The sequence below is a fragment of the Ambystoma mexicanum genome, chromosome 10 (assembly GCF_040938575.1).
Source record: "Ambystoma mexicanum isolate Mex_15411 chromosome 10, UKY_AmexF1_1, whole genome shotgun sequence".
Taxonomy (NCBI): Eukaryota; Metazoa; Chordata; class Amphibia; order Caudata; family Ambystomatidae; genus Ambystoma; species Ambystoma mexicanum.
In genome coordinates, this window is record NC_090932.1 from 338,411,249 (window position 1) to 338,423,839 (window position 12,591).

The following is a 12,591-nucleotide window of genomic DNA, read 5'->3' on the forward strand; positions in this document are numbered from 1 at the left end:
AGGAAGGGGTGTGGTGTGTGGGTGTACTCCTTTCGTACTGGGACAGGCTCCATTGACTACACCTGTGGTGATTGTGTGCACCTGTGGCAGTTGCCTACAGTGCAGGTTGCTATTTATGGGTGGTCCGCGATGCCTATATTGCTGCCGTCGTGCAGGCCCTAATTACCGCCTTCGGGATGTCGGTAAGTGCATGCCAGCGTAACTTGTGAGGTCCTCCTGTTAGCGACATCCCGGTATTTCCGCCACAAAGGGGCGCATGTATGTGTGCATGCCGGTAAGAAGGGGCACGGTTTGGGCGGTGGCGGTATTGGCGGGTTGTCGGCTCGTAATGGCCGGACCAAATACGATGCTGGTAATGCCATTCTGCCTTCCTTTTTTCATTACCTCCATACTCGTAATGAGGCCCAGTCACAGACAATAGGGTACAACTGGTATCGCAGGAAATTGAGTCATTCCTACAGAAACATAACATAAAGCAGAGAAAGGCTGCGTTGTATCACCCCCAGGCAAATGGATTAGTCAAGAGGACAAATAAGTTTATCAAAGTGGCTATCCAGTTGGCAATTGCTTATGGCATGGATCCCCTTAAAAACGTCAAGGAGGTCATAGCAGCCCACAGATTAACTGCCAATGTAATCACCCAAGTGTTGCTGCTCTGCATGCTGAGGGGGAGCAGAGCGGCATCCACACTAGTACCACCATGGTTGACCAGAGTAAAAGAAGATGATGAAGTCGACATGGAAGAAATCATGTGGAGGTTAGAAAAGAATGACCCAATGTTGTGAAGTCAAAGAAGGCGACTGGATCAAAACACGTCTACCTTGTTAGGACCAAACAACAAAGTTTAGCCAACCCATAAAATTCATACACAGAGGGACCAATCACGTTCACACAGAGGATGGTCACACGTGGAACATGGAACGTCTGGCAATGTTCGAGAAGCATTGCACAACGGAGAGAACACAAGACAAGTTCACAACCTTACAAAAGCCCAGACAGGGATGCCACGACAGAGCGAAAACTAGAAGCTTCAGCGAGGTCATTGAGAGATAGAAATAAGAGACGCCGGAAGTGTCTCAAGAAACGATCCAAGCACCGGACGCTGGCTGTACGAAGGATGGTCGTCCGAGAAGAGAGCACAGAAGACCGGTGAAGTATGATGACTTTATTATGGAATAAACTGTGTTGTGTTACCAAAGGGAGGTGTGTAGGGAGATTGCGAGACGCGCCACCGGCGTTGTCTCCCAAGACTTCCCATGCGAGTGGCACCACTGTGCGATGCAGCAAACGAGTACTGGAAGGCGCCAACATCACGGAGCAGGTCACGCTCCTCCTCATAAGGGAATAAAGACTGTCTTAGAACCACCTGTGCAGCCCAGGGCTCCCAAGTCCTACACCACCTCTCCCAACAGCCCATGAACATTATATGGTATAATTGTTATATAATTGTATAATTATAAAATTGTAATTATAATTAATTGTATAATTATAAAAATATGGTGTAGTATAATTATCTCAATGAAGACAGGAGCCTCTGATCTGGTGTAGATGTATTTATTTACTCAACCAGATTTATGCAATATGCACCCAACGTGAGTGCATTAATGATAAAGGCCAACGGGCCTAAAGTAGCAGAGAGAAAGTTCCTGTTGGTCCAAGTGAAAGCCGTGTAAGGAGCGGGCCCCCGTAGCAGGAGGGCTATGTGGGACGCACCTTATCGCGTCGCCCGCTCGTCCCATAATGCGCGCGAGGCGCGCGGGGGCGGAGCTTGATGCAGTGGCGAGACCTCGCGAGAGCGCGGGCTCTCGCGATGTCTCTACACACAGTTTCGTGTTACTTACCTGTCTTCTGCTGCAACTAATAAAGTTGTCACTTCCAGCAAGTTGAAGCCTCGTTAATTATACAACAGGTAGGCAATTACCATAACATTGAAATTGCTCCAACTATTCGATCATATGAGCAAGGAACACCATTGTTACTGATTCTGCCTCAGTCCGACCAGCTGTCCCTAAATATTAGCTGTCTGTAGCCTGTAATCCAGATAAACCGTTGAACAATACTAGGTTTTTACGAAATCCACACATATCAACATTAATGAAAATGACCGCGTTACCTCAGTTCAACCCTGCCCACCTCCGCCCTCGATTTTCTGCACCCCCTTCAACTTAGTTTCCGTTTCCCTCTTCTCCTGCACCGTCGCCCTCATTTATCCTACCCTCTGTACAGCTGCCGGTTTGTGACCAGGGCAAACACGATCCACTCACAAAACCGAAAGCGGGTGACTTTGTTAATGCTTGTGCGCTACCACTTTAAACGACGTCACTAGGCACCCCCTTGAGGTTTTCTCGAACACTAAGCACAGTCCTCAAAGGCCCGTCCACTACCTCTTTAAGTCCGTCCCCATCGAACGTCAAGAGCTCTGCGTCCCGCCCCTGTGACGTCAGGCCACCGGCGCCCTGCAGGGGAGACGACGGATGGCCCAGCCTCCTTCCCGCTGACGCATGCAGCCGAGGCCCCGCCCCTCTAGAACGTTGTGTCGGCAGAGTGTGTAGGAAGCCCCGCCTTCCAGGAGCGTTGTGTAGCCAGCCAGTGTCAGATTGCTACACTGTGCGTTCCATGTTATTTCCTGCTGCGCCTGCCGGGGAATAAAGGAGCCGAGCTTCCTCTCCTCGTGGGATCCGCAGCAGCCCCCGGAGTAGCCAGCAAAGGGGACCCACCCGCGGGACGCAGCTCGCCACGACTCGAGGAGTCAGAGTTGCCATCGCGCCGGCTCCAGTGCAGTCGCCTGCTTGCCACGGGTTCCCGCCCACTGGAATCTGGGCCACTGGATCCCTCTGGAAGCACAGTTACTAGACCCCTGGGAACCAGGCGTTTTAATTGTAGCATTCCTAGGCTACGGGCGGTGCCATCCTTGGACATCTGACAGTTGGATCCCTGGAATCTTAGCCACTGGATGCTCTGGATCTGGGCTAATGGGTTCCAGTAATCCCAGTTGGCGGAGTGCTGTAATGCTCACTTAGAAATTCCGCGGTTCTGGCCATTTGAAGCCTGACCCCGGTGAGCTACTATGGAATTCTGAATGGGATCGCGGGAGTCCCTGGCAGCGGATGCATGGAATCGCGGTCATTACATCCATAGGTTCCCCCTGGCAATTGGAACCCTGCAGTCACATCATTTGTGCGGAGTCGTTTTCACAGGATCCCTGCCGCCTTGCTCATAGGACCGCTGGAATTCCGGGTGCAGGATCGCCGAAGCCCTGGATATCGGATCCTTGCATTTTCTGGGACAGGATCCCTGAGGAGCCATTGGGAGGATACGGGACGGATCTGCCCGTGCTCGTTTCCGATCTCTTCCTCGTCCTCAAATCTGGCCTCGCCATGGAGCTGGAGAACATTGTGGCCAACACGGTTCTTCTGAAGGCTAGGGAAGGTAAGGGCCGTCCGTGTGTGGATGGGTGTACGTGCTGTATAACAGATGCCCATTGCCTGCTTTATATAGGTTCAATGTGTATGCCCGGGCAAGCCCTTCTTCCTACACTGCCACTCTTCATTGATAAATTCCAAAAATGAAGCTGTGCCCTCTTGGAGGTGGGCGTGCTGGCAGAGCAGCAGTTGGAGGGGGGTTGGGTACTGTGCAGCAACAGGGCCAGCTGTGGAGGTCAGGGGTAGGGGGCGGGGTCTGTAGGCATATTTAGCAAGGCGGCAGGGGCACCATACATGACGGAGCTGGAGACCACGTTTTGGGTGCGTTTCTGCAACAGGCCGAGCGGCGTGTTTATTCGATGGGTGGTTTGCCCCTGTAGGGCCCCTCGTACACATCTGCATCCCCACGAGGACATCCAGAGCCAGGAGTGTGTGTGTGCACAGTCACACTAGTTGCTGGGGGACCCATACATCTGGGGCCTCCGGCCCAGCATTGCATGCGTGGGCGGGGTGCATGGCTGCCTGCAGCTGCAGCAACACTCATGCGTTCGGGAGCTGTTACGGGCGGGGGGGTTATTTGCCGCGGTAGGGAGCCCCCACTCCTCTGCAGCATCCGCCTAGCAGTACACTTGGACTTTATTTGGGGGCCAGGGGGTGTCCTGAACGACAGGGGGAACCCGCAGAAGATGCCTGAAGTTTGGGCTAATGCTCGAAATGGGTGAGTGGTACGCGCAGTTCGGGCACGTGTAGAATTGGAGGGGAAAAACCTAGGACTATGCACAACCGTGGCAAACTGTCAATAGATGGCGGGGGGGGGGGGGCCCAACAGACAGTACACAGACAGACTGGGGGAGAACCAGAGGAAGCGTGACTTCCCCAGCGCATAGACGCCGGGGGAGTGGGGCACATCTGCCGTCTACTGCAGCAGGCCAAGGCATGGGTGTACACATCTGTAGTAGGCCCAGCAACAACATACACTGGCGGCAGGGAGAGCACAGTCGCAGTGTGGATTAGTAGAAGCATCCGTGCAGACAGATGCCGGGGGTGATCGCCCGCAGCAGCAGACCGAGTAGTGCATCAAGGTTTGGGGTGTAGCGAGAGACAAAGCTGGAGCAGCAGGCGTATCAGTACATGAAGGTGCCAGGGGTGGTAGCTGCACCAGGAGGCCCACCGTAACTAGCGGAAGTGCTGTGGACATCCATCCGGGTCCACCAATGCATGCAGGCATGCACGATGAGCTGGGTGGGACGGTGTGCACGTCTGCAGCAGGCGGCACGCATGTATATTCGGTGCGGGAGGGGGTGATGCTCATCTCAAGCAGTACCTGCACGTGGGGGGTATTTCCAGCTGTATACACTACGCATGCGGGTGCACACCCACAACTGTTAAACATATTTGCCATGGAGCTGGTGGTGCACATCTTCAGGAGCAGGCACGAGTAGGGTGGGGACAGTGCTCAGATGTTTAGTTCACGTCCAGCCTGCGTGACTGACTATCGAAGAGTTTACAAAAGCGTGGGAGCCCCTCAACCTAGAACGAACATGGTTCAAGTGATCTGTGTTTTGGGATATATCCCACTCATTGAGGTCTAGAACCGCATTTTAACTTAACTGTGCACTTCACAGCGGAGATATGTGTCTGATGAGGCCCAAAAACATGCCTGGGTTGCAGTTGGCATTCTTGTTCAGAGGAGAATTGCCCAGCATTTTGGTGCTGGACTTCCCAGGTACGTGGGTCCAGGCTGATATGCAAAGGGTATTTCTCCTCTGTGAAAGGTGCAGTGAGCTAAAACGTGGGTGTAGACCCTCTTGGGGGGAGGGGGCGCACGTTCCCACAGAGCAGGTTTCTTGGCCATGTTCATTCTCAGTAGAGGGGCTTCCAGTCCTTTGCTGACCATCAAAAAGGGGCATGTTCACATCTCTGATGTTTCAAACTTTTCATTGTTTTCAACGACACTCATCTCCATATTGGACATGGGCGGCGGCAGCAGCAATCGGGCAGCTCAGGGTTCTCCTGTATTAAGCTTGTCTGTTCCAGTTGTGGCGGAGAGTGCTCTCGTTGATACTGTGCAGGTTTACCCATGCCCACGGACGATGCCTACGTTCCCTATTGTACCTAGCTGTGGGCCTAGGAGGCTAGGGCATGGGTCTGCAACGTTTGGCTCTCCAGATGCTGTAAATAACTCAGCCAGCATAGTCAATTGTCTGGGATCTTGAATGTTGTAGTCTAAAATATTTGGAGAGCTAAAGGTTGCATACCCCTGGCCTAGGCCCTCGACATCAGGTGGTTTTCTTTTAGATTTAGGTACTCAGTAAATGGTCGGCAGACCTGGACCCCTCACAGCTAAAGACAGATTGCACACGAAGGGCCAAGGCCTTCTGCCCCTGACTATTTTGCAAGTGCGTAACCAGTGGGTGGGGGTGGTTGTTGGAGGCATTGATAGTCTAGACCAAGCTCCATTTGTGCTGAAAACCGTATAGTTTACACAATCTGGTTGAGACTGGATTACGGAAACATGAACGACTGGGCTGTGTTGGGACGAGGGATCATTTAATCTGCACAGTGCTCATTTGCAATGAAACGCTTCCTGACATGCTCGCATGTTGGGCAGTGGTTAATTTTACTTCTGATCGCTTCTTGCCATGCGTGCAATGGTGCAGTGTTGTGGATGTATCTGTGTGTTATGGAGAGAATCTTGACATCAATGCATGATTTGATTGGCAACCAGTGGGCTTCACATCTGGCATGAGAGATGTGGTCCGAGCGCTTAAGACTCCAAATAGCTTGGAGGGCATTGTTTTGGATCAGCTGAAGTTTAGCCAGATGTCTTTAGGAGGTGCCTGCAAGCATGACATTGCAGTAGTCCAGTTTAATGCCTAAAATGGCTCTGGCGAGGTTGAGGCAGTTGTCAGTGAAGGAATTTTCTGCGGAGGTTGATGAGTCTAGTGCTGTAGGCCGCTGAGGAGGCAATGGCCTTGACATGTTTATGCATAGATAATTCTGCAGTGAACATCCAGTGTTTTCACATGGCTTGAGGCACTGATTGGCTTTCCGTCAATGCAGAAGGATGCAAAGGCGGGGTCTAACCGTTTAACCGTCTCGTGCTCTGAAACACTTGTGTACGAGCGCGATACAAATAAAATATCATATCATAAAATGGAATGGGGAGCCTACGATGAGGAGCTCAGTTTTGCCGTCATTCAGGCAGAGATGGTGTTCTGCCATCCAGGCCTGAATGATGCTGTAGACTTGGTTGATGTTTGCGGAATCAGTGACGTGGTTGCCAGTTAATGTTAGCAGTATTTGTGTGTCGTCTGCAAAGTTTGTATAGAGGATCCCGAGGTGGTCGAACAGGAGTTTAGTATACATGTTGTACAAAGTGGGTGAAATGCAGGAACCCTGGGGGATACCAGGGTACGGGTAAGGGCTCAGCAGATTCTGAGCCTGCGAAGACCCCCGAGGATCGATTGCTGAGAAAAGCTTTGATCCAGCTGGAGGCTTCTCTGGAGAAGTTAAATTTGGTGGTGAGGTGTTGGCAGAGAATGTTGTGGTCATCAAGAATCAAAGGCTGCAGAGAGGTTGAGGAGGATGGCTAATTCGCCAGCATCGCGGATGCCATCAAGGTGGATTTTTAAGATCAAGGAGGGCAGCCTCTGGTCTATGCCTGGATCTGAAGCCTGATTGTCCGGTGCCTAGAAGGTTGTTGGATTCTAGGTAGGCTTGGAGTTGGACGTATGCAGTGTGGTCTAGGAATTTCAGTAGGTAAGAAACAGTAGTAATGGAGTAGTAGTTGGTAAGAAGGGCGGGATCGAGGGTGGGTTTTTTGATAAGGGGGGGGGTGACTCGGGCTTCCTTGATAGAAGCTGGGACAGAGCTGGCGTGGAAGGAGGCATTGATGAAATTGGAGATGATGGGTGCCGGGTGCTCATCACACATTTTGATGATGTGGGCAGGGCAGAGGTCTCTCCCTTGCAGTTCAAGGGTTTAAGGTGTTAGGTGATGTGGAGGACATCTGAGGGGGAGACAGTGGAGAACTGGAATATGGGAAGGGTGGAGGTTATTGAGGGATGGAGAGGGTGTTGTCGTTGGCGGTAAGGAATGATTTCTTGAGGATAGTGTGGTTCCTTAATTTGGTGGTTTTGTCAGAGCTGCTTGAACCAAGCTTGTCCTTGGGAAAGTTGGTGATAGGGGGTGCTGGGGTTTCAAGTTCTTTGGCGATTTTGAAGAGCTCTTTAGTGTTGGAGCTGAGTTATAGATGGATGATTTGCTGGAGATCACACTAGATCTGTGTGTTTTGTCTGCAGTGTGAACGGTTGTTTGTTTGTTGCCGGTGGATGGGCTTTTTCTCCAGAGGTGTTCTAAGGCTCGTTTGTGTAGGGAGATAAGTTCGTCGGAGAATCAGTTGTATGTGCAAGGTTTCCTTTGGATGGTAGTTTTGAGAGGTGCGTGAGAGTCAAGTGTGTGGAGTATCAGAGCACTGCAGTACTTGAAAGGAGTGGACATCTTGTGCATCAGGCCCTGTCCTGCCAAAGGGGTGGCCTTTGTAGCGCAGCATGAAGCCAAGGGCTTGGGAAAGGCCGGTTGCTGCAGGAGGGAGAGATGCTGCAGTTGGGAGCCACATGACTAGCAATGGTGATGTGCCTGCCTGGGACTAAGCAGAATGGCAATGTTGCGTGCTATGACTACTGATGGCATGCCAATGGTAGTTTGCATGTTGGAAGCTGTTTGGATTACTTGTGTAACAATGTGTGCTTTTATATTCCTCTGCCTCTTGGCATTCCACGTAAATTGACGGATAACTTGCTTTCCTCGGTCTGAACCTGTAAGACCAGTAACCAGGGAATAATTGGCATCACGAGAAAACGCACTGGCACACCAAGAAGCCACCTAACGCAGTGAGCAGCCTTGTGGCACAATGAGCAGCCCCGGCCTATTTAATCACGTGTCCATTGCACGTGCAGTGGCGTTCTGCAGTACGTGAGATTGGCAATGATCCAATTACAGCATGCTTGGATCTTCGAACAACCCTCAGCCTTATATTGAGTGACCCCAGGCTGCCACTAGCATGACCCTGTTTAATGTCATCAATTATGGGCGTGTTGTAATTTATGGAACGCTAATGTTGATCAGCAATTACCTGGCACAGCAACTCGATGCAGGGACCGGTAAACTGTTAAAATAGCGCACCCTGGGCTTCCACGCCGACATGGACGTGCATGAACCTTCAGAAATGAGGCCACGTGGAAATTCCCTTGAAATCCGCCCATAGGCTCCTGGGTGGAATCCGGCATTAAATTCAAGATACACAAAACCATGCTGCCCCAGATGTGCTGGTGTCGAGGATCTGAGATGTCCAGAGAAACTGGCACCCGCATTTCACCCTCCCCAGCATTCGATTGTCTCTCATTTCCATTCTAATACACGAGGGGATATTGAAATGACACTGTTGAGGCAGGTTCCTGTCAATCCTGGATCCCAGACCCTGGAATACACTGATTTCTCCCCCCACAACCCTCCCCTTCACTTGAACACAACCACCTGAGCGTCTTTGAACTTTCGACAATTGAGCTGTCTAGAACCTGTGCAAGAGAGCCGCATTAAAGCTGGTTAGCAGCTATGGAATATTGGCAAGGAGGTTCCACCTGGCAACTGGTTAGATTCCAGCTGCTGCCGCATGACTACAACTTCAACAGCCCTGAAACATCAGTGTAATCAAATAAAGTATCTGTAGGATGATGTGAAGTGCTTCACAAAATGCCCAAATAAACAGCGACGGTAAATCAATATGTCTAGTGTAGGAAGCTGGTGTTGGTTCCCCTGGCACAGGATTGTTGATAAACATCTCCTTTGGCACACACTATGCTTCTGATTCACACCTCGCTTTCTATAGAGCACCCGTGCTTCTTATAAGCATACACCTGAGTTTTGATAGAAACACATATTGTGCAGCAGACCCCGAATTATTGAAACAACTGCCTGTTAGACGTGTGGGTGTTTGGCCAGTGGAAAGCGCAGATTTTCAGGCCCCATTAGATCTCATGACTTTAACGGAGTTCTGTAATTTTTAAGAAATGCATTGCAAATTTAGCAAAGTATGGCCTATCTTAGTTTGGATTGTGTTGAATGTTTATTTTCATAGCAGCAATTACATCAAACATATGATTGAATAGAATGTGAGACTGAAGGGTGCCGAAATCCATTTTCCATGCAATGGTAACACACACATGAACAGTCACATACACTATGAATGTCCGTGGCTTGAGCTGAACATTGAGGCTGTGTCAAGACACACACGATGCAGCCACGGACAGTTTTAAAAAAAGTCTCCTGTAAAGAATACCTTGCACTCTGTTGACACTTGGTTCAGTCCTGTTTATTAATACACAGCTGGCATTTAGCAGGACAGGACGGGGATGAGACAATTCTTCTCTTTTTTCGGCACAGCTGCAATCTTTTCAAAATGAGAGGCTATTTCAGCTGGTGATACGGTAATTGGGGGATTTCAGGCATCTCACAGCTGTGATGTTTAGTTATGTGGCCGTGGCCAAGATGGATTTCTAAGAACAAAAGGGATATACCCTTGCTATAGAACAATGCTCAAAGGCAAATGTATGATTGGACCAGTTCCGGTATTTGGGCCGGTCCAAAGGTTCAATAAAAGAGGTTGGTCTGCTGAGTGGCAGGTCTAAATAAGGAGTCAAGGAAATGTACAGGGTGCTCACTGTGTTCAAAAAATGTATATACAAAAATTCAAAAGCAGAAATGTATTTGCTCATACAAACTAACATATAATGCATGGATTATAAAACAATGCTGTGAGATACAACATACATGTGCAAAAACAACAATATTGCAAAATGACATCAAATAACAAAAGAGAAATGTAATATATACAACATGATGAGCATGGAAACCTGTATGTTTAGTAGACCGATAGATTTCAACAACTTCATTGTTGTATGACAGTATGCAAATTCATATAGATCTGTGAATGTTTTTGTGAAAAAATCCAAATTTGAAAAGTGGAAACAGGAGGGGCTAAAGAGCTACCCAAACTTCAAAAGAATATCCTCATTCATTGGGGATTTCCTGTTTCTAATATGTATTTCTTCTAATTATGACAAGAAATGTTCCAGGGTCATAGGGAAAACTAGATATCTTTTAGGCCAACGTGGCATAGACTGAAAGTACAGAAACTGGTATGGCTGGGAACCTTCCAAAGCAGGTCTTCCCAGCTCCTATCACGTTTCGGCGGAGGTGCATAAGATTGCGTCCGCCTTCATCAGGGCTCCGTAGGGGCGACCCTGTAATGTATTTGAAAGAACTCCAGTGAGTATAGTTATGGAGCATGAGGAAAACCTTCAGTAATACTCAAGACACTGTGCTGGCAGCTTACCTGCCGGTGCTTTAAATCCCAAGTCCTCGGTTCTGATTCACTAAGAGGCCAAAGGCTTAGCAGAGGACCTTCTCCAGCTAAGTCCTGCTGAGAACTGCGGACCCTTGTTTTGGATGGTGAACTCTACATCATAGGGCTGTGTAGAGAATAAAAACAAACATAATACTGTATGAGGCAAAAGGAAGCCGGACCATATTGCTACAGTGCTCCGTCATGAAAAAAATACATAGTTGTGGATGACCGAGAATTTGAAGATAATGTACAAGGGTACTTGTCAATCGGGCAATAAATGATCCGATGCTTGACATAGTTGGTGAAGCGTTCGTTGATGATTCTGCCAATCAACCGACTAGGAACTTTAAGCTGAATCCTGCATGGGTCAGGATAACTGGGGAGAAGGAAAAAGGGGAAGGGGGTGGATTTCTGACATGTTTTAATCATTTGAATTTAAATACATTTTAAATGTAAGTCATAAACTTGGGAAGTTTATTTTTTTAGCAGAAACTTTTATTATTAGTATTTTTTTTTTATAGAAATAAGTCACCCTAGATTTAGATCTGTGCCCAAAAAAGATAAAACAAAAATAATTCAGTATGTGTTCTGAAAGGAACCTGACATCTATATATATGTGTATATCATCTTATTGTCTAAAATGTTGCGTAGAACACTACAAAAACTATTAGGAACACTTTGTTGGCAATCCTTTGCCTTTCTGATTGTAGGAAATATTCCAAATGAATCATGAGTCTCGGGAGGATAGCGAAGGGGCAACACGCTCGCCGTGGAAGCAAGACGACACGGAGCAACACAGGTTCAATCGTCATGTCTGTGCTTAGAAACCTCTGGGTATTAAGCACGTTATAAATAACAAATTATTATTATCTGTCTAATCTATTACTGTCCAACTTTTCTAAATCTGTAGGATAAGTTTGTGGTGACAGAAAGGACTTGCAGAACATGAAAATAAGTTTCCAGATGAATGACTGTAGGGTAGGGATTGGCAATATGTGGCTTTCCATATGTTTTGGCCTAGAACTCTCATTCCCCCTGCACAGGATAGTAAAAAAGTTAGGGTCGTGGGAATCCTATTGCAAAACATCTGGAGTGCCAGAGGTTGCCCTCCCCAGCGCTATGTTAGTTTATTTTGGTGGTGTTTCTGTAACCGTATATCATTGAAAACATGCTTTTGGGTTCATTTATCAATTAAACCAAAGATATGAGGGATCAGGGGAGAGTCGAACTCCTTTCTTGTTAGAGTGAAGAGGTGGCGCGTCTGATTCTGAAAGTGTGTAGTGTAGCCCAGGGTACTTTTGCCCTGGATTGCTTCCAGACCAGGGAGGGGAACACTTTACATCATACTTTCTCCCCACAGATCAGCTGAAAGGGGGAAAAAAAGCGTGCTAGACAATTTGCAATAGGGAAAAGTTGTTAACAGGAAATCGGCCACAATCCGGGGTTTCTGTATTTAAAATAAATAATAAAATTTTGAGAAGGACTACGCCCTCCTCATGCTCTCTCTAATCTGAGCCTAGCCGACTTACTCTTAATGGACTACTCTTTTCCCTAGTTCCAATGATTTAGATACAAGACATTAAAGTCCACTGTTTTTTGGGAGAGCTGGTGGAACCAGCTCTTAGGTTGTCGGCGCTGTCTAGTTTATTCTCCAGCTTGTCCGGTGTTTTTCTTTATTTCTCCTGCAGACCTTCCTCATCAGCTGAAGAAGTGTCGACCAACTCTCCCTCTTGTAATTTTCCTTGTGCAGTATTTATCCTT

The 12,591-nt window shown here is 48.4% G+C and overlaps 1 protein-coding gene across 1 annotated transcript in view; it reads left to right on the forward strand.

Moving 5' to 3' along the window:
* The first annotated feature begins 2,542 nt into the window (after window positions 1-2,542).
* LOC138491423 (G protein-coupled receptor kinase 5-like) overlaps window positions 2,543-12,591 on the forward strand; it is a 901,946-nt gene continuing 891,897 nt past the window's right edge. The window contains exon 1 of the mRNA XM_069617943.1: window positions 2,543-3,429. Within this exon, the coding sequence (XP_069474044.1) occupies window positions 3,108-3,429 (322 nt within the window). The 5' untranslated portion in view covers window positions 2,543-3,107. The remainder of the gene's footprint in view (window positions 3,430-12,591) is intronic.